At 51.4% G+C, this 24,535-nt stretch overlaps 1 protein-coding gene across 1 annotated transcript in view; it reads left to right on the top strand.

Moving 5' to 3' along the window:
• The window catches only part of LOC137384203 (ras-related protein Rab-37-like), a 277,885-nt gene that overhangs the window by 41,984 nt on the left and 211,366 nt on the right, over window positions 1–24,535 (top strand). Inside the window, exon 2 of the mRNA XM_068057862.1 lies at window positions 23,446–23,556. Coding sequence (XP_067913963.1) covers window positions 23,446–23,556 — 111 coding nt within the window. The remainder of the gene's footprint in view (window positions 1–23,445; window positions 23,557–24,535) is intronic.

Below are 24,535 nucleotides of genomic sequence, written 5' to 3'. Positions count from 1 at the left end.
GGGGGCAGGTCAGAGAGGGGGCAGGGCAGAGAGGGGGCAGGACAGAGAGGGGACAGGGCAGAGAGGGGGCAGGGCAGACAGGAGGCAGGGCAGAGAGGGGTCAGGAGAGGGGGCAGGGCAGAGAGGGGGCAGGACAGAGAAGGGACAGGGCAGAGAGGAGGCAGGGCAGAGAGGGGTCAGGAGAGGGGGCAGGGCAGAGAGGGGGCAGAGCAGAGAGAGGGCAGGGCAGAGGGGGGGGCAGGGCAGAGAGTGGTCAGGGCAGAGAGGGGGCAGGACAGAGAGGGGGCAGGGCAGAGAGGGGGCAGGGCAGAGAGAGAGCAGGGCCGAGGGGGGAGCAGGACAGAGAGGGGGCAGAGCAGAGAGAGGGCAGGGCAGAGGGGGGGCAGGACAGAAAGAGGGCAGGGGAGGCGGCAGGAGAGAGAGGGGGCAGGAGAGGGGGCAGGGCAGAGAGAGGGCGGGGCAGAGAGGGGGCAGGAGAGGGGGCAGGAGAGAGAGGGGGCAGGAGAGGGGTCAGGGCAGAGAGGGGGCAGGGCAGAGAGAAGGCACAGCAGAGAGAGGGCAGGGCAGAGGGGGGGGGCAGGGGAGAGAGAGAGAGGGCAGAGGAGGGGCAGGGCAGAGAGAAGGCAGAGCAGAGAGAGGGCAGGGCAGAGGGGGGGCACGAGAGGGGTCAGGGGAGAGAGAGGGCAGGGCTGAGGGGGGGCAGGAGAGGGGGCAGGGGAGAGAGAGGTCAGGGCAGAGGGAGGGCAGGAGAGGGGGCAGGGGAGAGAGAGGGCAGAGCAGAGGGGGGGCAGGGCAGAGAGGGGACAGTGCAGAGAGGGGGCAGGAGAGGGGGCAGGGCAGAGAGGGGACAGGGCAGAGAGAAGGCAGAGCAGAGAGAGGGCAGGGCGGGGGGGCGGGCAGGAGAGGGGACAGGGGAGAGAGAGGGCAGGGCAGAGGGGGGGGGGCAGGAGAGGGGGCAGGGCAGAGATGGGACAGGGCAGAGACAGGGCAGGGCAGAGAGAAGGCAGAGCAGAGAGAGAGGGTGGGACAGAGAGGGGGCAGGGCAGAGAGGGGACATGGCAGAGAGAAGGCAGAGCAGAGAGAGAGGGTGGGACAGAGAGGGGGCAGGACAGTGAGGGGGCAGGGCAGAGAGAGTGGGTGGGACAGAGAGGGGGCAGGGCAGAGAGGGGGCAGGGCAGAGAGAATGGGTGAGGCAGAGAGGGGGCAGGACACGGAGAGAGGGTGGGGCAGAGAGGGGGCAGCACAGAGAGGGGTCAGGGCAGAGAAGAGGCAGGGCAGAGAGGGGTCAGGAGAGGGGGCAGGTCAGAGAGGGGACAGGACAGAGAGGGGGCAGGGAAGAGAGAGGGCAGAGCAGAGGGGGAGCTGGGGAGAGAGAGGGCAGGGCAGAGGGGGAGCAGGGGAGAGAGAGGGCAGGGCAGAGGGAGGGCAGGAGAGAGAGGGCAAAGCAGAGGGACGGCAGGAGGGGGCAGGGCAGAGAGGGGACAGGGCAGAGAGGGGGCAGGAGAGGGGGCAGGGCAGAGAGGGGACAGGGCAGAGAGGGGACAGGACAGAGAGGGGGCAGGACAGAGAGAGAGGGGGCAGAGAGGGGGCAGGACAGAGAGGGGGCAGGGCAGAGGGAGGGCGGGAGAGAGAGGGCAAAGCAGAGGGACGGCAGGAGGGGGCAGGGCAGAGACAGGGCAGGGCAGTGAGGGGACAGGGCAGAGAGGGGGCAGGAGAGGGGGCAGGTCAGAGAGGGGACAGGACTGAGATGGGGCAGGGAAGAGAGAGGGCAGAGCAGAAGGGGAGCAGGGGAGAGGGAGGGCAGGGCAGAGGGAGGGCAGGAGAGAGAGGGCAGAGCAGAGGGACGGCAGGAGGGGGCAGGGCAGAGAGGGGACAGGGCAGAGACAGGGCAGGGCAGAGAGGGGACAGGGCAGAGAGGGGGCAGGAGAGGGGGCAGGGCAGAGAGGGGACAGGGCAGAGAGAAGACAGAGCACAGCGAGGGCAGGGCAGAGGTGGGGCAGGAGAGGGGACAGGGGAGAGAGAGGGCAGGGCAGAGGGAGCAGGGGAGAGAGAGGGCAGGGCAGAGGGAGGGCAGGAGATAGAGGGCAGAGCAGAGGGACGGCAGGAGGGGGCAGGGCAGAGAGGGGACAGGGCAGAGAGGGGGCAGGAGAGGGGGCAGGGCAGAGAGGGGACAGGGCAGAGAGAAGACAGAGCAGAGCGAGGGCAGGGCAGAGGGGGGGGCAGGGGAGGGGACAGGGCAGAGAGGGGGCAGTGCAGAGAGGGGGCAGGACAGAGAGGGGGCAGGGCAGAGAGGGGGCAGGGCAGAGAGGGGTCAGGACAGAGAGGGGACAGGGCAGAGAGGGGGTAGGACAGAGAGGGGACAGGGCAGAGAGGGGGCAGGACAGCGAGGGGACAGGGCAGAGAGGGGACAGGGCAGAGAGGGGGCAGGGCAGAGAGGGGTCAGGAGAGGGGGCAGGTCAGAGAGGGGGCAGGGCAGAGAGGGGGCAGGACAGAGAGGGGACAGGGCAGAGAGGGGTCAGGAGAGGGGGCAGGGCAGAGAGGGGGCAGGACAGAGAAGGGACAGGGCAGAGAGGAGGCAGGGCAGAGAGGGGTCAGGAGAGGGGGCAGGGCAGAGAGGGGGCAGAGCAGAGAGAGGGCAGGGCAGAGGGGGGGGCAGGGCAGAGAGTGGTCAGGGCAGAGAGGGGGCAGGAGAGGGGGCAGGACAGAGAGGGGGCAGGGCAGAGAGGGGGCAGGGCAGAGAGAGAGCAGGGCCGAGGGGGGAGCAGGACAGAGAGGGGGCAGAGCAGAGAGAGGGCAGGGCAGAGGGGGGGCAGGACAGAAAGAGGGCAGGGGAGGCGGCAGGAGAGAGAGGGGGCAGGAGAGGGGGCAGGGCAGAGAGAGGGCGGGGCAGAGAGGGGGCAGGAGAGGGGGCAGGAGAGAGAGGGGGCAGGAGAGGGGTCAGGGCAGAGAGGGGGCAGGGCAGAGAGAAGGCACAGCAGAGAGAGGGCAGGGCAGAGGGGGGGGCAGGGGAGAGAGAGAGAGGGCAGAGGAGGGGCAGGGCAGAGAGAAGGCAGAGCAGAGAGAGGGCAGGGCAGAGGGGGGGCACGAGAGGGGTCAGGGGAGAGAGAGGGCAGGGCTGAGGGGGGGCAGGAGAGGGGGCAGGGGAGAGAGAGGGCAGAGCAGAGGGGGGGCAGGGCAGAGAGGGGACAGTGCAGAGAGGGGGCAGGAGAGGGGGCAGGGCAGAGAGGGGACAGGGCAGAGAGAAGGCAGAGCAGAGAGAGGGCAGGGCGGGGGGGGGGGGGGCAGGAGAGGGGACAGGGGAGAGAGAGGGCAGGGCAGAGGGGGGGGGCAGGAGAGGGGGCAGGGCAGAGATGGGACAGGGCAGAGACAGGGCAGGGCAGAGAGAAGGCAGAGCAGAGAGAGAGGGTGGGACAGAGAGGGGGCAGGGCAGAGAGGGGACATGGCAGAGAGAAGGCAGAGCAGAGAGAGAGGGTGGGACAGAGAGGGGGCAGGACAGTGAGGGGGCAGGGCAGAGAGAGAGGGTGGGGCAGAGAGGGGGCAGGACACAGAGAGAGGGTGGGGCAGAGAGGGGGCAGGACAGAGAGGGGGCAGGGCAGAGAGAGTGGGTGGGGCAGAGAGGGGGCAGGACAGAGAGAGAGGGTGGGACAGAGAGGGGGCAGGGCAGAGAGGGGGCAGGGCAGAGAGAATGGGTGAGGCAGAGAGGGGGCAGGACACGGAGAGAGGGTGGGGCAGAGAGGGGGCAGGACAGAGAGGGGGCAGGGCAGAGAGAGAGGGTGGGGCAGAGAGGGGCAGGACAGAGAGAGAGGGTGGGAGAGAGAGGGGGCAGGGCAGAGAGGGGGCAGGGCAGAGAGAGCGGGTGGGACAGAGAGGGGGCAGGACAGAGAGAGAGGATGGGGCAGAGAGGGGGCAGGACAGAGACGAGGCAGGGCAGCGGGGGGTGCAGGGCAGAGAGAGAGGGTGGGACAGAGAGGGGGCAGGACAGAGAGAGAGGGTGGGACAGAGAGGGGGCAGGGCAGAGCGGGGGCAGGGCAGAGAGAGAGGGTGGGCAGAGAGGGGGCAGGACAGAGACGAGGCAGGGCAGAGAGGGGGCAGGACAGAGAGAGAGGGTGGGTCAGAGAGGGGGCAGGACAGAGACGAGGCAGGGCAGAGAGGGGGCAGGACAGAGAGAGAGGGTGGGTCAGAGAGGGGGCAGGACAGAGACGAGGCAGGGCAGAGAGGGGGCAGGACAGAGAGAGAGGGTGGGTCAGAGAGGGGGCGGGACAGAGACGAGGCATGGCAGAGAGGGGGCAGGGCAGAGGCAGCAGGTCAGAGTGGGGACAGTGCAGGAGGGGAAAGCAGAGCAATGGGGAGAATAACATAAGAGCAGGGTGGGGTCAGAGCAGAGAGGAGCAGGACGCAGAAGGGTCAGAACCGAGTATAAAGCAGGGGGGCAAGGAGACCGGCGCATACTGGGGTGGGGGGAAGTAAGGAAGGGGCAAAATGGGTGGCAGAGGCCTGTGTTGCTCGTGCTAAGGGTGATGTGCCCAGAGTGCTGCCTCGCTGAAGATAAAACTGCAAGTGGGTGCAGAAGGTGATTTTTCTAAACACAAAACCCGGGCAGGAGTCAGTGCATCATCCGGCTGACTTACTGACACCTCCAGTATGGTAATGGGTGGGAGCAGGAGCCAATAACCCCCTCTGTGCATAGAGTAACCATCCAGCTGCTTCTGACTGGGCAGCTGGCATCGCATAACATTGCCCCATGAATTTCACTAGCTTTACTAATTGTAACAAGGATAGTAAATAGCTGTGTTGTTTTAAATGGAATACTTCAGGTGCTGTTGGATGGTGTGGGTCTATAGCAGGAGTTGTGATGTTTAGCTGCAAACCTGGCCCATCAAGGTCACTGCTCAAGTGTTGTTTTATGTGACTATTATTAAGTTTGACATAATTCATAACAAATAAACATTAGTATTAGGTGTTGGAACAAGCATGTTCTGTCAATGACCAGTCAGTTATTTCATTAAAAGAGAACAGTTCAGCTCCCCCTCCGGCCCATTCGGTTAAGTCACTGGGCAGTGTGAAGGTGGCAGCGTGTTGGGGGCATGCCTAAGCTGGGCAAACCCTCACTCCACCAGCCGGATTGCCATGAATGCAGAGGAAACTCCACCTACTCTGATGGAGTGGGATCGACTCCGAGGTGTTTCCTGGCCATGATCTGAGATTCCGTGCCTGGTCTGAGGTAAATTGTTGGAGCACAACAGGTGGGAAGATTTTCGAGCCTCACAAGGCAGGCAGCTCATTAAGAGCCTTGTTAATGATAGCTAAAGGAGACCACCTTGGATTTTCCAGTCAGCCTGTAGTTTCCCAACACAACTGGGGGTAATTCAACTGCTTGGAGGCGGGCAGCCAGAGTCAGGCCAGGGTGCAAGTGCTCCAGGCAGGCCTGCAGTCTGCCTGGGTGTGGGTACAGCCAAAGGCCATCCTGTAGAGGAAATCCCCCCTCACAGTGGTGGCCGAGTTGCTTTTTCCATTTTTTATTTGATTTTTTTTTAGAAAAGTTGGTGCGGGGGCACTTTTAACCTTTACTGCAGCCTGCTGCTGCTCTGCAGCTGGAAGTCTTCTGATTGGCCTCGCAGCTTCAAGAGCCTGTCTCCGTGGCAATAAAGCAGGCACTCCAGTCAAAATTCCAATGAGTGACTGTTTCCTCCCCCCTCAAGGGGCAGGTTCAGGACCCGGAAACAGTCCCAGCTCCTGTTTCTCACACCCAAAACAAAACTTCAGACTGGGGTTATCTGTGAGGGCTTCTCAGGTTGCAGAGGAAGCAAGTTGTAGGGTACTGGAGGGAGAGCTTTACTCTGCTTTTCACCAAAATATGCAGCACCAGCAATGAGTCACCACATTAAGGAGAAGAAGGGAAATTAAAAAAGGCAGAAAGCAAATGAAAGGAAGTGATAATTCACAGCAGCTGAATTTTGTAAACAGTTACTGACATCAAGCCTCCCTTCTTGTAGAGAAAAGATTTTGCAATGAATCCTTCCCTGGAACTGTATCCTGAGCTGAAAAGGAGGTTGTTTTAAAAAAGAAATCAAGCTTAGCTACTGCATTCTATAAACTTAAGATATCGAGAATATTTAGTGTGTGGTTTGACCATCATTGTATGTCTCTTGTGACTTTGTTCTTTATGGGTTCTGCAGTTGGGTCACTCATTGACCATATTTTGGGAGGGACACTTTTTCTCCCCTCCCCAATAACTGCACCAACTTTGCCCGGTGGCCTTCAAGAGCTGAAATCAGTGGTGAGTTGAAATCAGTTGGCTCCTCCCTACAGAACATTGGCCTGAAAAACTAATGAAAGTGATATTATATGGAGGTGAAGATCCTGGATTTAAGTAAATTGTGCAGTAGCGTGACTCAGTGATTAAACTAATCCTTAAGTGAGTTAGTGAAACCGTACGGAGACGATTCAAATTACAGTCCTGTTGCTGTAGTAACCCAGGAGCTAATTATGTCAAAACCTCTAATTCCTAAAACAAGGTGGCAATCTTATTGTTTTCTTGTCTGGTAAACGCAAGGGTAGATATTAAATTAAAAAGCAGAAGTCAGAGACAGGAAATGTTTAAGCCTGCAATCAAATATTTATGCTGCCAGTATTTGACAACAGTTTTACTGCAAAAGGAACAAAAAAATCCCCCTTTTCAGCTCAAGACACTGTTCCAAGGAAGAATTCATTGCAAAATCTTTTCTATATAAAAAGGGAGGCTTGACATCAATAACTTTAAAAAATACAGCTGCCATGAATGATCACATCCTTTCATTTGCTTTCTGCCATATTTAATGTGCTGTCTTCTCCTTATTGCGGTGACTCATGGCTGGTGCTACACATTTTGGTTAAAAGCAGGGTAAAGCTCTCCCTCCAGTAGCCTACAACTTGCTTCCTCTGCACCCTTAGAAGCCCCTACACTGCCTACTGCCCCAGTGTGACCTTTCTCCATGGCCTCCACCCACCCTTCCAGTGGCCTCCTGCTAATTTTAGGCCCCAGATCCTTTTGGAACTTGCCTAGCAGAGAAAGGAGACTTTATTCTGCGCAATCTGGGTTGGGTTCAAACCAGGTCCAGAGGCTCAGGCGTCGGACCTGGTTCAGTGGGTAGTTGGGAAGTTGATGGGAAGCGGTGGAAAGTCATGTGGCCCCGAAGCCTCCCACTGACAAAAAGTACGAGGCGGGGTTGGGATCTGGGAGCATCGTGCAGGGGTCTCGCTTTTGGGAAAGGGAGGGAGACCAGGGCAGGAGAAACCTAAGCTCTCCTTCTGGGGCCAAGAGGTACTTCTCCTAAATTAAAATTGACATTGTCAGAACCCAACACATGTAAAGAAAGACTTTGGGTGAGTGTCCTTGCTGCCTGATCAGAATAACAGGTTAAAATTGGGGGCGGTGGAAACCTGTTAGCTCCGGTGCGGGTAAGGCTAAAACATCCCCCCAGGTCAGCACTCTGGGCTGATCTCAACCAAATCTCTGTTACATCCCAACTTCCCACCTTTTTCTGATGGAGGGTGAAGGATGAAGGGAAACAGTCTCTGCCATGTTTTTCACCAGCTGCTCCATCTGAAGACTCGTCACAGGGTCTTCTTGTATCCAGCTCTGGATTTCCTTCCAGCCCTTCCCTTCTCCAACATTGCATCTCCTCCCCCTGCCCCCATATATTGCACTTTATATCCCATCTCTCCCTCAGTCTCACTAATCTCACTTCCCTCATGTTCCCTTGGCCCTTGTTTAACCAAGCTTCTGACAAGCCAACACTTACTGAGAACTTATGTTCACTGACATAATCGACCACTTGCTGTCCTCACTCAGACTGGGCTTTGAATATGGCCCTTCAGCCCTTCTGACTCAGTATCATACTGGCTGGTATACTTTCTCTCTCCCGCGCTCTCTCTCTCTCTCTCTCACACACAGTCTAGTTCTCTCTCTGTCTCTTGTTCTCTCCCTGTCTCTCTATGTCTCTTGCTCCATATCTCTCACTCTCTCTCGTTTTCACTCTCTCACTTTATCTTTCTCCCTCTTTCTCAGATGTCACACTCTTGCTTGTGGAGGGCTGCGTCTGTTTTTGTCAGATACGACTGCACAGTCTCTTAATCTGAACAAATAACCAGTGTCCATTGTCCATTGCAGCAGTTGTCTTTCAGAGACAACCTCCATAAAACCATTCATCATGATCAGCATGAAGGTCCATTAACAGGAGCGAGAGGAGAGTGCAGCTCAGGAAGACGATAAGCTCTCGTCACTCTTGTTTTTCTTTGGTTCTGTAGTCTATTATCAATTAGAACAGCAGTTGGCACAGAGTTGCCCAGGGGCACTTCTGCATAGCATAATGCATTCAACAGCCTGTCAATGAGATTACCAACCTCCCATAGGAAGGGGACAGCTGCTTCACTTGTTTTAGAATGCTCTAACGTCATCGCTGTCTGACTCCCTTGCCAGTAACCCTTCAACCCTCAGGTAATGAAGGATTTAAATAAGGAGAAACTCTTTCCACTGTGTGATAGTGGCAGTAAAGAGAGCCCACTACCCCAATCTCTACTTCCATCCTCCCCGTCTCTATCCTTGGCTCTTCCTTCCCCACCTGCTGTAAGCAAATGCCAATGTGGGTTGGGGATAAATGGCGAGGGGGGTGGGGGGGGTGCTCAGCTTTCCAGCCTATTTCTCCCCCATATGCCCCTGTTCTGCCATTCTCCAGGACTGCCAGGTAGATCATGGTAGGAGGCCCAGGGTAATGGTGGGAGTAGCCCTGAATGCTGCAAATGGAGGGAGAGGGCCTAGTAGAGCCCTTCTCTGTCTCCAATTCACCCTGAGGGCTGAAGGCCCCAAGTGGGCAACATTGCTACACTGCTGGATCTTCCGGCGGTCACTGGTGAAATCTCACCAGGAGCTTACCAGGAGTTGATAATGGCCCCTCTCTCCCTCCTTTACCCAGGAAACAGAGCTGGGGACCTGGCAGAGGTTCGGAGGATATTCTGTAGTGACAGGAAAAGCTAGAACCAGAACAGTGAGACTTAGCTTCTGGTCACTTGCACTAACAGGACTCAAGCAAACAGGTGTTTGCTAAAGGATCATATAATAAACTCATTAACAAAACTGAAGCTCATGGAAATAAAAGACAGGAAGCAGAGAGTAGTGGTGAATGGTTGTTTTTCAGACTGGAAGGAAGTATATAGTGGTGTCCCCCAGGGCTCGGTATTAGGATAACTGCTGTTTTTGATATATATTAATGATCTAGACTTGGATATAAAGAGCATAATTTCAACGTTTGCAGATTTCCCAAAACTCAGAAATGTAGTAAACAATAAGGAGGATAGTGACTGACTTCAGGAGGACAAAGACAGATTGGTGGAATGGGCAGACACATGGCAGGTGAAATTTAATGTCGAGAAATGTGAGGTGACTCATTTGCATAGGAAGAATGAGGAGAGGCAATATAAGCTAAAGGGTAGAATTGTAAAGGGGGGGCGGCAGGAGCTGAGAGATCTGCGGGTGTGTGTACATAAGTCTTTGAAGTTGGTAGTACAAGTTGAGGAAGCTGATAAAAAGGCCTATAAAGAGAAAGATTTACATTTATATAGCACCTTTCACAACTTCAGGACATCCCACAGCGTTTTAAAGCCAATTAAGTAGTTTTTCACATGCAGTCACCATCTTTAATGTAGAAAATGCAGCAAATAATTAACACACAGCAAGGTGCCACAAACAACGATGTAATAATGACCAGAAATTCTGTTTTCTGTGATGTTAGTTGAGAGAAAACGTGGGTTTTAGTTATGCTAAACCTTTATAAATCACTGGTTAGGCCTCAGCTGGAAAATCGGGCTGTATTTTATGGAGGAGACGGGGATCTCCACCACCGGCTGAAGAGCCAGCGAGAACGCTGTGTCACCTCTTTGCGGGAAGGCCCCCTGCATCACATGCCAATCAGACACTTAAGTGGACCACGGTGGGCCTTCCCCGGGATTAAGGACCCCAGCCCCCGGCAACAGGAGTCATGCCTGCGGAGGCGGTGGCTACTGCTGGTAATGAACCTGCGCGAGGCCCAGGATCGTCAATGGACCCAGGGCACAGGTGAGTGATGATGGGAGGAGTTTAGTGAGGTGAGGTTTGCGGGGGAGGGGGGTGTAGGGGGGTTGGGAGCACCCCTTCCTGATGCTGGATCCCACTAAATGCCTTTGAAAGAGGGACCTCCCCTTCCCCCCGTCACCACCTGCCACAATCTCAGGGAGCTGGCAAGCAACCCACACGAGTTTGCTTGTTGCGCTCCCCATGTAGTGACAGGCCCGCCCGCCACTGGGCTAATACTGGTGGAGGCAGGATGAGGCCCATAATTGCCCATTAAAGGGCCTCAATTGGCGGTGGAGTGGGAAGGCCATCCACAGGCCGTCCCACCTCGGACATAATTGGGGTGGAGGCAGGAAGGTGGCGGGGTCCCCACGGGAGAGCATAAAATCCAGCCCAGTGAGTTCAATTCTGGGCACCACACTTTAGGAAGGATGTCAAAGCCATGGAGAGGGTAAAGGTGAGACTTACTGGAGTGGTACCAGGGATAAAAGACTTGAGTTACATGGAGAGACTGGAGAACCTGGAGTTATTCTCCTTAGAGCAGAATAGGCTAAGAGGAGATTTAATAGAGCTGCTCAAAATCATGAAGGGTTTTGATAGTGTAAATGAGGAGAAATTGTTTCCAGTTACACAAGGATCAGTAACCCATGGACACGGATTCAAGTTGATTGGCAGAAGAACCAGAGGCAAGATGATGCAAATTTGTTCGGCAAAGAGTTGTTATGATCTGGAATGTGCTGCCTGAAAGGGCGGTGGAAGCAGATTCAATTGTAACTTTCAAAAGCGAATTGAAGGGCAAAATTTTGCAAGGCTACGGGGTCAGAGCAGGGGAGTGGGACTAATTGTACAGCTCTTTCTAAGAGCTGGCACAGGCACGATGGGCCAAATGGTCTCCTTCTGTAAGATTCTATGATTCTAGTTCACAGAACAGCAACTGGAGGACAACGCAGTCAGCTCTCAATGGAACAAAAGCAAAACCAGAGCTAAAAACAGAAACAGTGGAAACGCTCAGTAGGTCTGGCAGCAACAGAGTTAACATTTCAGGTTGATGACCTGCCATCAGAACTGGAAGATTTTCGAGATGAACGGCTTTTAAGCGAATGCAGAACTAGGGAAAAGCGTGTCGGCGATGGGGGAGTGCGGGGGCTGATGGTAGGTGGTGGGGTGCAGAGCGAGGTGTTGGTAGGATGTGGGGTGGGAGGGCTGAGAAAGAACAAAAGGAAAGGTCAGTGATAGGGTGGAGGACAGGAGAGATTAAATGGCAAAATAATGTGCAAGACAAATGGATGTGATAAAGGGACAAGTATAGAAACAAAAGATAGATGAATTGGTTCCAGCAGAATAGCAGAGAGGGAGTTGGAGGAGGCCCTCCACCCTGTCACAAATCTCTCCCTTTTGTTCCCCCACCAACCCCCCCACCCCCCGCTGTCATTTTCCTGGTTCTCCATTTGCTTGAAAGTTAGTCAGTGTTGATGCTTTTCAGTTCTGATGAAAGGTCATCGACCTGAAATGTTAAGTCTGGGCAAGGTTTTCAGCAGACTCTCCAATGGATAGGACGAGGACTAGGACTGGACTGGGTTTGGCCATGAAGCCCCATGTGGTGGAATAGTCTGCCATGCCCCAACCCCTTCCCCTCACTGTTCAAGCTCACACACAAAGGATGGGTGAGGTGCCAACAGGCTGCACAGTGTTTTTAAACAAATGCCAACCCTCTAGTGCAACTTTTTAACCAGCTCAGTATTTGGTATTTACTACGTTATCAGAGAACAAACAAATTGCAGGAACTTGCATTTACATAGCATCTTATCACACCCTCAGGGCACATCAATGTGTTTCACAGCCGGTTAGTTACTTTTGAAACGCAATCACTCATTATACTTAGCCAAACACAGCAGGCAATTTGTACACAACAAGATCCCACAAACAGCAAATGAAGTGACTGATCATTCGCTGTGAGGGGAATTTTAATCCCCCCCCAAAAAACGAATGGGTTAGGTCCAGGTTGGAAGTTAAAAAGCTAAAAAATCTGCAACAGGAACCCAACCCGTACTCTGGGTTTCCCCGACCTCAAGAATGCACTCCTCTCCCCATCCCACCCCCACTGCCTCCAGCTTCTAAGATAATATTCAGTCCTTTGTTTGTGCTGGTATCAACTGAATGTTGGTTAGGATGCCAGCACAGCTCTTTGTTCATCAGGTAGGGCCATGGGATCTCTCCGCAAAGGGAGAAAAAGCCTTAGTTTAACATCTCAGACAGAGACGCAGATCAAGCAGAATTGCTTTTGTTTCCCATTATATAACACACACTGTATTCAGTTCTACTGAAATCCACGGAACTCAATGTCAGGCAGCTCGTATAATAGGCGACCGATGAGATACCTGTTTATTTTTTGGCCCCACCCATATCCAATTTCGCCCCTCATCTGAAAGGTAGCACCTCCGACTGTGTAGCACTCCCTCTGTATTACACCGGGGCTGTCAACCTGCATTATAAACTCAAATCCTGGGAGTGAGCCCTGAGCACGTGACTTTCTGGCTCAGAGTGGAAAGTGCTCCCTACTGAAATGAATAAAAATATTCCAGTGGGTGATAGATTTTCAGAGACGTCATTCTCAGGCAACATTCAATAACTTCTCAATAAACAACAGGTTTCAATCTAAACCTGGAATTGTGGTGTGCAGAAAATATCAATCACAATAATAGGCTGGCTTTCTATAGAAAGTCTCAGATGACTAAATGTTAACTAGAACATAAATAGCCTCAGGATTAGAAGAGTGACTCACTGGAGACCGTGATACGGTAGCAAAGAACTCAAGCACTTTGACAGTCTGGATTAGGGCAGATAGTTTCTGGCCCAAGAAGCAGCTATATTTCTATAGTGCCTTTCATGACCTCAGCATGTCCCAATGTGCTTTACAGCCAATGAAGCACACTTTGAAGTGTAGTCACGGTTGTAATGTCGGAAACGTGGCAGTCAATTTGTGTGGTTCAATGGTAGCAGTTTAGTGGGAATAGGGTCAAGAGAGTTGGTCTTCAACCCACCAATCTCTACAACATTCTCCTGCCTTATACCCACTGCCACCTGCTTTGGTTCTTTAACTCTGGCTTTTTGAGTATCCCCCCTTCCCATCCTAATTTCCCCCTTCGTGATTTGGTTTCCATTCACTTACCTATTATAAGTCAACTTTGCCTCAGTTGGTAGGATTCTCACCTCTTATATCAGAAGTTTGTGGGTTCAAGCCCTACTCTAGAACTTGAGTACATAATCTAGGCTGCTGTGCCTGATGCAGTACTGAGGGAGTGCTGCACAGTCAGAGGTGCTGTCTTTCAGATGAGACATTAAACAGAGATCCTGTCTGTCCTTTAGGTGGACACAAAATGTGCCACAACACTATTTGAGGAAGAGCAGGTGAATTCTTCCCAATGTCCTGAAGAACATTTATCCCTCAACCAAGACCTAAAGACAGATTAATTGACAAATTGCCTCCTTGTCCTTTGTGGGCTCTTTCTTTGCACAAATTGGCTGCCACACTTGCCTACACAACCACAGTCACCACACATCAAAAGTAATTTATTGTCTGTGAAGTGCATTGGGATGTCCTGAGGTTGTGAGAGGTGCTGTATAAAAATTTTCTCCTTATCTCTCATTCCTACTCTCTGTGAAGCATCCTGGGGCGTTTTTCTACATTAAAGTCACTGTATAAAGGCAAGCTGTTGTCGCTGTTTCCTGGTCTAGCCAGTTTCAGTTAACACTGTGAGCTTGTGTTGTACAAAGTGCTCAGTCTCCTGGGTGTACTGAATCTCAAAGCTGCCTAATTGCTGGGTGGACAGTCTGTCAGACTGATAATTGTGTACTGCTGCTTTACTCTTCAAACAAGACAAACTCTGAGGGATGCTTTAGAAGGTGCAGCTCATTGCACACTTCCTCCCCAACCCCTCTCCGGGTTGCATGCCTCATGTCTGTCTGTGGCTCGGTGGGTAAGATGTGATTCCCCATAACATCAGTCACATAGCACAGTGACAGCGGCCCAAACAGAGTGTAAATAGTGAGTGGGACAAAGCCCCTACCCCAGTGGTGGATGCCAAGCCAAGGACAGTTGGGAAACTCAAATCATAGCTGCACAGTTCCTAATTTCCATTTCCAGGACAGAGTGTGAGAGATTAGAATCATACTGCATCTCTTCCATGCTCATTGTCCGGGGCAACTCATACAGATATTGACGTACTCACCGGAGACTCCCTGTAAATACTGACACATTTCCCAGAGACTCCCTGTAAATACTGACACGTTCCCTGGAGACTCCCTGTAAATACTGACACACACCCTGTAAATACTGACGCACTCCCCGGAGACTCCCTGTAAACACTGACACATTCCCTGGAGACCCCCTGTGTACTGACACACTCCCCGGAGATGCCCTGTAAATACTGACACGTTCCCTGGAGACTCCCTGTAAACACTGACACACTCCCTGGAGATTCCCTGTCAATATTGATACTCCCCAGAGACTCCCCAGAGACCTCCTGTACCTACTGGCACACTCCCCGGAGACTCCCTGTAAATACTGACACATTCCCTGGAGACTCCCTGTAAACACTGACACATTCCCCGGAGACCCCTTGTGTACTGACACAGTCCCCGGAGATTCCCTGCAAATACTGATACTCCCCGGAGACTCCCCAGAGACCTCCTGTAACTACTGACACTCCCCGGAGACTCCCTGTAAATACTGACAAGCTTCCAGGTCCCTCCTGCAAATCATGATATATTCACTATTCCTGCACTCACTACTCCCCACTCACTGCTCTCCCCTTCACTACTCCCCATTAACTATCCCCTTTTCATTACTCCCCATTCGCTACTCCCATTCAACATTCTCCCATTTATCACTAGCCCAGTCACCATTTCCCCATTCACCACTGCCTCCTTTATCTTTCCCTTTTCACTTCTCCCCCATTGACCACTCGCCATTCACCATTTCCCTGATTCACCACTCCCTCATTCACTGCTGAATCATTCACACTTCGCCATTTGTGCTTCTGTATTTATTACTTATTATTTGTTTGTTTGAAGATTGACCGGACAGACATCACCTTAAAGATTACTGGGCCATGGACGATTGTTGTTCCTGAGCTTTTCTTAGGGCAGGAGGCAGATATCCATTCCTGATACCTACCCAAGAACCACTTTTCAGTTATTGAAAGCACTTAGTGAACTTATATTGTACTTGCTGTCAAAGGTCCAAATATATAGTCCTTGAAAGTAAAACAGGCATCCCAATTCGTTGCTGGGAAATCACGTTTATAAAACATTAATGGGGGAGTGTGGAGAGTGATGCATGGAAGCTTACAGCCTTCATTCTAATACACCCAGTCATCTCAAAAATAAACTATTTTGCATCTAGTATTATGCCATGAGAAAAGGTTAATCAATAACCTTGTAGTAAGCGGGCCTCTAGGGAAGAGTGACCATAGTACGATAGAATTTTATATTGAGTTTGAAAGTGATTCAGTTAAGACCGAAACTGGGGTCTTAAACCTAAACAAAGCAAACTACATTGGTATGAGGGGCTGAGGTAGATTGGGAAGCTGCATTAAAAGATATGACAATAGCCAAGCAATGGCTAAGATTTTCAATTTTCAACAAATATGTATTCCTTTAAGGCACAAAAACCCTATAGAAAAAGTGGTCCAACTGTGGCTAACAAGAGGAGTTAAAAATAGTATTAGATCAAAGGAAGAGGGTTGTAATGTTGCCAAAAGGAGTAGTAAGCCTGAAGATTGAGCGGAGTTTAGAATTCAGCAAAGGAGGACTAAGAAGTTGATAAGGAAAGAGAAAAAAATGAGAGTAGATTAGCATGACATAAAAACAGATTGTAAACATTTCTATAGGTATGTAAAAAGGAGGAGGTTAGTGAAAGTTAACATGGGCCCATTAGAGGCAAAGACAGGTGAAATTATATAGAGGAGAAGGAAATGGAAAAGAAATTAAACAAACAATTTGTATCTGTCTTCAAGGTAGAAAACACAAAAAATCATAAAAGGTTAGTATGCAGGTAGAGAAAGTAATTAGGAAAGCTAATAGAATGTTATTGTTTATTGCGAGGGAAATTGAATACAAAAGTAGGGAGATTATGCTTCAGTTATACAGGGTATTGGTGAGACCACATCTGGAGTACTGTGTACAGTACTGGTCTCCTTATTTAAGGAAGGATGTAAATGCATTGGAAGCAGTTCAGAGAAGGTTTACTAGACTAATACCTGGAATGGGCGGGTTGTCTTGTGAAGAAGGGGTTGGACAGGCTAGACTTGTATCCACTGGAGTTTAGAAGAGTAAGAGGTGACTTGATTGAAACATATAAGATCCTGAGGGGTCTTGACAGGGTGGATGTGGAAAGGATATTTCCTCTTGTGGGAGAATCTAGAATTAGGGGTCATTGTTTAAAAATAAGGAGTTGCCCATTTAAGACAAAGATGAGGAGAAATTTTTTCTCTCAGAGGGTTGTGAGTCTTTGGAACTCAAAGACTTGCTCAAAAGGCGGTGGAAGCAGAGTCTTTGAATATTTTTAAGGCAGAGGTAGCTGGATTCTTGCTAAGCAAGGGGGTGGAAGGTAATCGGGGCAGGCGGGAATGTGGAGTCGAGGTTACAATCAGATTAGCCATGATCTTACTGAATGGCGGAGCAGGCTTGAGGGGCCTATTCCTGCTCCTAATTCGTATGTATGTTCGTATGTATGTAAATCCCCTGGACCTGATGACCTTCATCCTAGGGTTTTGAAAGAGGTAGTTGCAGAGACAATGGATGCATTGGTTTTAATCTTGCCAAATTCTTTAGATTCTAGAATAATTCCCAAGGATTGAAAGGTCAAGTGTAACCTTGCTATTTAAGAAAGGAAGAAGAGAGAAAGCAGGGAACTATAGACCAGTTAGCCTAACATCAGAACTAGGCACAGTACTAGAACCTATTATTAGGGACAGGGCACAGTGCACTTAGAAAATCATAATATGATTAAGCAGAGTCAAAACAGATTTATGAAAGGGAAATTGTGTTTGACAAATTTGTTGAGTTTTTTGAGGTTCTAACAGGGTAGATAAGGGGGAAGCAGTAGATGTAGTGTATTTGGATTTTCAAAAAGAAAGGTGCCATAGAAGAGGTTATTACATAAAATAAGGATTCATAGGGTTGGGGGTAGTGTATTAGCATGGATTGAGATTTGGTTAATGGACAGAAAACAGAGAGTAGGAATAAACGGGACATTTTGGAAGGTCGAATTTGAATGCGGAATACAGGCTTAAAGACAGGATTCTTGGTAGTGTGGAGGAACAGAGGGATCTTGGGGTCCATGTCCATAGATCGCTCAAAGTTTCCACCCAAGTTGATAGGGTTGTTAAGAAGGCGTATGGTGTGTTGGCTTTCATTAACAGGGGGATTGAGTTTAAGAGGTGCGAGGTTATGCTGCAGCTCTATAAGGCCCTGGTTCGACCACACTTGGAATATTGTGTTCAGTTCTGGTCACCTCATTATAGGAAGGATGTGGAAGCTTTAGAGAGGGTGCAGAGGAGATTTACCAGCATGCTGCCTGGACTGGAGGGCATGTCCTCCGAAGAAAGATTGAGGGAGCTAGGGCTTTTCTCATTGGAGTGAAGAAGGATGAGAGGTGACTTGATAGAGGGGTACAAGATGATGAGAGGCATAGATAGAGTGGATAGTTAGAGACTTTTTCCCAGGGTGGAAAGGGCTATCACCAGGGGGTATAATTTTAAGGTGATTGGAGGAAGGTTTCAGAGAGATGTCAGAGGTAGGTTCTTTACACAGAGAGTGGTGGGTGCGTGGAATGCGCTGCCAGCGGTGGTAGTAGAAGCAGATACATTAGGGGCATTTAAGCGACTCTTGGATAGGTACATGGATGATAGTAGAATGAAGGGTAGGTAGTTAGTTTGATCTTAGAGTAGGTTAATAGGGTTGGCACAACATCATGGGCCGAAGGGTTTGTTCTGTGCTGTACTGTTCTATGTTCTATGTTCTACTTTCCGGTTGGCAGGCTGTAAGTAGCGAGGAACCGCTAAGATCAAAAAATGGGCCTCATCTATTTCCAATGTATATTAATGTGGGAACTGTTTGTATTGTATCTATGTTTGCTGACGATACAAAGTTAGGTGGGAAAGTAAGCAGTGAAGAGGACGCAGAGTCAGCAGATGGATATGGACAATTGGGGTGAGTGGGCAAGAACATGGCTGATAGAATATAAAGTGGTGAAGTATGAAGTTATCAACTTTGGTAGGAAAAATAAAAAAGCAGAATATATTTTGAGTGGTGAAAGACTGGGAAATGTTTGCAGTTAAAGGGACCTGGGTGTACATGAATCACAGAAAGTTAATACGCAGGTACAACAAGCAATTAGAAAGGAAAATGGTATGTTAATATTGGTTACTGAGGGATTGGAGTATAAGAGTAAAAAAAGTCTTAATGAAATTATACAGGGCATTGGTGAGACCACACTGGAGGACTGGATGCAGTTTTGGTCTCTTTACCAAAGGAAGGACATACTTGCTTTCAAAGAAATGTGATGAATGATTAGAAGATTGTCCTTTAGGAGAGATTGAGCAGACTGGGCCTATATTCCCGAGAGTTTTTAGAAGAATGAGAGATGATCTAATTGAAACATATAAAATTCTTAAGGGGCTTGACAGGGTAGATGCTGAGAAAATGTTTCCCTCGGTTGGGCGATCTCTGAACACAGACTCACAGTATCAGAATAAGGGGTCGGTCTATAAGGACTGAGATGAGGAGAAATTTCTTCACGCAAAGGGTTAGAATGTTTGGAATTCTCTACCCCAGAGGGCTGTGGATGCTTAGTCGTTGAGTATATTCAAGACAGTGGTCTACCCAACACACCCAATACTGCCAACCCATCCCACGACACCCAGACCCATCACTCCCTGTACAGCCAACCCATCCCACTACACCCAGACCCAACACACCCAATACTGCCAACCCATCCCACTACACCCAGACCCAACTCACCCAATACTGCCAACCCATCCCACGACACCCAGACCCATCACTCCCTGTACTGCCAACTCATCCCACTACACCCAGACCCAACACACCCAATACTGCCAACCCATCCCACTACACCCAGACCCATCACTCCCAGTACTGCCAACCCATCCCACTACACCCAGACCCAACACACCCAATACTGCCAACCTATCCCACTACACCCAGACCCAACACACCCAATACTACCAACCCATCCCACTACACCCAGACCCAACACACCCAATACTGCCAACCCATCCCACTATACCCAGACCCAACACACCCAATACTGCCAACCCATCCCACTACACCCAGACCCAACACACCCAATACTGCCAACCCATCCCACTACACCCAGACCCATCACTCCCAGTACTGCCAACCCATCCCACTACACCCAGACCCAACACACCCAATACTGCCAACCCATCCCACTACACCCAGACCCAACACACCCAATACTACCAACCCATCCCACTACACCCAGACCCAACACACCCAATACTGCCAACCCATCCCACTACACCCAGACCCAACACACCCAATACTGCCAACCCATCCCACTACACCCAGACCCAATACACCCAATACTGCCAACACATCCCACTACACCCAGACCCATTACTCCCTGTACAGCCAACCCATCCCACTACACCCAGACCCATCACTCACTGTAGAGCCAACCCATCCCACTACACCCAGACCCAACACACCCAATACTGCCAACCCATCCCACTACACCCAGACCCAACACACCCAATACTGCCAACACATCCCACTACACCCAGACCCATCACTCCCAGTACTGCCAACCCATCCCACTACACCAGGACCCATCACTCCCAGTACTGTCAACCCATCCCACTACACCCAGACCCAACACACCCAGTACTGCCAACCCATTCCACTACACCCAGACCCATCACTCCCAGTACTGCCAACCCATCCCAGTACACCCAGACACATCACTCTCAGTACTGCCAACCCATCCCACTACACCCAGACCCATCACTCCCAGTACTGCCAACCCATTCCACTACACCCAGACACATCACTCTCAGTACTGCCAACCCATCCCACTACACCCAGACCCATCGCTCTCAGTACTGCCAACCCATCCCACTACACCCAGACCCATCACTCCCAGTACTGCCAACCCATCCCACTGCACCCAGACCCATCACACTCCCAATACTACCAACCCATCCCACTACACCCAGACCCATCACTCCCAGTACTGCCAACCCATCCCACTACACCCAGACCCAACACACCCAATACTGCCAACCCATCCCACTACACCCAGACCCAACACACCCAATACTACCAACCCATCCCACTACACCCAGACCCAACACACCCAATACTGCCAACCCATCCCACTACACCCAGACCCATCACTCCCAGTACTGCCAACCCATCCCACTACACCCAGACCCAACACACCCAATACTGCCAACCCATCCCACTACACCCAGACCCAACACACCCAATACTGCTAACAAATCCCACTACACCCAGACCCATTACTCCCTGTACAGCCAACCCATCCCACTACACCCAGACCCATCACTCACTGTAGAGCCAACCCATCCCACTACACCCAGACCCAACACACCCAATACTGCCAACCCATCCCACTACACCCAGACCCAACACACCCAATACTGCCAACACATCCCACTACACACAGACCCATCACTCCCAGTACTGCCAACCCGTCCCACTACACCCAGACCCATCACTCCCAGTACTGTCAACCCATCCCACTACACCCAGACCCAACACACCCAGTACTGCCAACCCATTCCACTACACCCAGACCCATCACTCCCAGTACTGCCAACCCATCCCACTACACCCAGACCCATCACACTCCCAATACTACCAACCCATCCCACTACACCCAGACCCATCACTCCCAGTACTGCCAACCCATCCCACTACACCCAGACACATCACTCTCAGTACTGCCAACCCATCCCACTACACTCAGAGCCATCACTCCTAATACTACCAACCCATCCCACTACACCCAGACACATCACTCTCAGTGCTGCCAACTCATCCCGCTACACCCAGACACATCACTCTCAGTACTGCCAACCCATCCCACTACACCCAGACCCATCACTCCCAGTACTGCCAACCCATCCCACTACACCCAGACCCAACACACCCAATACTGCCAACCCATCCCACTACACCCAGACCCAACACACCCAATACTGCCAACACATCCCACTACACCCAGACCCATTACTCCCTGTACAGCCAACCCATCCCACTACACCCAGACCCATCACTCACTGTAGAGCCAACCCATCCCACTACACCCAGACCCAACACACCCAATACTGCCAACCCATCCCACTACACCCAGACCCAACACACCCAATACTGCCAACACATCCCACTACACACAGACCCATCACTCCCAGTACTGCCAACTCGTCCCACTACACCCAGACCCATCACTCCCAGTACTGTCAACCCATCCCACTACACCCAGACCCAACACACCCAGTACTGCCAACCCATTCCACTACACCCAGACCCATCACTCCCAGTACTGCCAACCCATCCCACTACACCCAGACCCATCACACTCCCAATACTACCAACCCATCCCACTACACCCAGACCCATCACTCCCAGTACTGCCAACCCATCCCACTACACCCAGACACATCACTCTCAGTACTGCCAACCCATCCCACTACACTCAGAGCCATCACTCCTAATACTACCAACCCATCCCACTACACCCAGACACATCACTCTCAGTGCTGCCAACTCATCCCGCTACACCCAGACACATCACTCTCAGTACTGCCAACCCATCCCACTACACTCAGAGCCATCACTCCCAATACTACCAACCCATCCCACTACACCCAGACACATCACTCTCAGTACTGCCAACTCATCCCGCTACACCCAGACCCATCACTCCCAATACTGCCAACCCATCCCACTACACCCAGACCCATCACTCCCAGTACTGCCAACACATTCCACTACACCCAGACCCAACACACCCAGTACTGCCAACCCATCCCACTACACCCAGACCCATCACTCCCAGTACTACCAACCCATCCCACTACACCCAGACCCAACACACCCAGTACTGCCAACCCATCCCACTACACCCAGACCCATCACTCCCAGTACTACCAACCCATCCCACTACACCCAGACCCATCACTCCCAGTACTGCCAACCCGTCCCACTACACCCAGACCCAACACACCCAGTACTGCCAACCCATCCCACTACACCCAGACCCATCACTCCCAATACTGCCAACCCATCCCATCACACCCAGACCCATCACTCCCAGTACTGCCAACCCATTCTACTACACCCAGATTCATCATTCCCAGGACTGCCAACCCATTCCACTACACTCAGAGCCATCACTCCCAATACTACCAACCCATCCCACTACACCCAGACACATCACTCTCAGTACTGCCAACTCATCCCGCTACACCCAGACCCATCACTCCCAATACTGCCAACCCATCCCACTACACCCAGACCCATCACTCCCAGTACTACCAACCCATCCCACTACACCCAGACCCAACACACCCAGTACTGCCAACCCATCCCACTACACCCAGACCCATCACTCCCAGTACTGCCAACCCATCCCACTACACCCAGACCCAACACACCCAGTACTGCCAACCCATCCCACTACACCCAGACCCATCACTCCCAATACTGCCAACCCATCCCATCACACCCAGACCCATCACTCCCAGTACTGCCAACCCATTCTACTACACCCAGATCCATCACTCCCAGTACTGCCAACCCATTCCACTACACCCAGACCCATCACTCCCAGTACTGTCAACCCATCCCACTACACCCAGACCCAACACACCCAGTACTGCCAACGCATCCCACTACACCCAGACCCAACACACCCAGTACTGCCAACCCATCCCACTACACCCAGACCCATCATTCCCAATACTGCCAACCCATCCCACCACACCCAGACCCATCACTCCCAGTACTGCCAACCCTTCCCACTACATACAAACCAAATGGACACCTCCCAATGTTCACTAATACTGCCACACCCCAATGTCCCTCTCTTCATCTTGAACCCCATTACCCTATTTTAACATCTCCTCAATCTACCCTCCGTTCACTACCAAGCCACATAATGTCCATCCCTCCCTAGTACTGCTGCATACTTCTGGATCATTAAGAGTCAGCCAGGTAGGGTGGGACTTTATTGCTCAATGAATACCCGAATCAGCCAATGACTCCCTAATTATCTTCTTTCCCCGCAGACTATCCTGGTGGGTGACAGTGGAGTTGGAAAGACGTCACTGCTGGTGCAGTTTGACCAAGGAAAGTTCATCCCGGGATCATTCTCTGCTACTGTAGGAATCGGATTCACAGTAAGTTCCTGGTTTTGGGCTCTCACTATTCCTGACCGAGGCTGTGGCTGCTGCTGCTGTTTGTTTGTACCCAGCAGCTCTGAGGACAAGGAACAATGTGAACAAAGCAGTTAATATTCTGCAGACCCAGCTGTATTCAGCTTGTGCTGTTTAGCTGATAGCCTCTGGTTTGGTGATGCTGTTAATATGGCAAGGTGATAGTTACCTAGCAAGTGTTGCTATTGAGTGCTGGAAAATAAATAAAATAGACTATTCGTGGTGGATTAGATTTCATTGTTGAGATTAAGTGCGTAATAGAGCTAATTTCATATGTATATATAATACATACACACACCTGAGATACGGATGTCACTGGCAAGGTCAGCATTTATTGCCCATCCCTAGCTGTCCTTGAGGTGATGATGGTGTTGGACTTTTTTCAAGAACCACTGCAGTTGGTGTGATGTAGGTGTTTCCACAGTGGTGTTAGAGACGGAGTTCTGGGATTTCAACCCAACAACAGTGAAGGAACAGTGATATCTGTCCAATTTGGGATGGCATATGACTTGGAGGGGAATTTGCAGGTGATGGTGTTTCCTTATATTTTCTGCCCTTTCCTTCTTGGTAGTGGAGGTTATGAGTTCAGGAGATGAACCTACTGTGTTAAACAGTAGCAAGGAAGGATATTGAAGCACAGTGCAAAAGGGTCAAGAAACTTGACTGGGTTTCTTGAGAACAAGGTATTGCGAAAGATGTGACCATGTAGGTCGAAGAGATTGATATATTAGGAGGGACGAATGGACATGAATTCAAGGTGGGCGTAATTGATTCCGGGGTATGGTGAGAGATGAATAGGATTCAGGGTTTCGATAATCCAGGGGTCCTGATACTCCACGAGTCTCCATATTCCAGGAATCCTGATAATCCAGAGGTCTGAATAACCCAGGGGTCACAATAATTCAGGAGTTCTCAATACTCCAGGGGTCTCGATAATCCAGGG

The sequence above is a fragment of the Heterodontus francisci genome, chromosome 26 (assembly GCF_036365525.1).
Source record: "Heterodontus francisci isolate sHetFra1 chromosome 26, sHetFra1.hap1, whole genome shotgun sequence".
NCBI lineage: Eukaryota > Metazoa > Chordata > Chondrichthyes > Heterodontiformes > Heterodontidae > Heterodontus > Heterodontus francisci.
The sequence above is the reverse complement of the archived record's forward strand: the minus strand, read 5'-3'. Positions and strand labels throughout refer to the sequence as shown.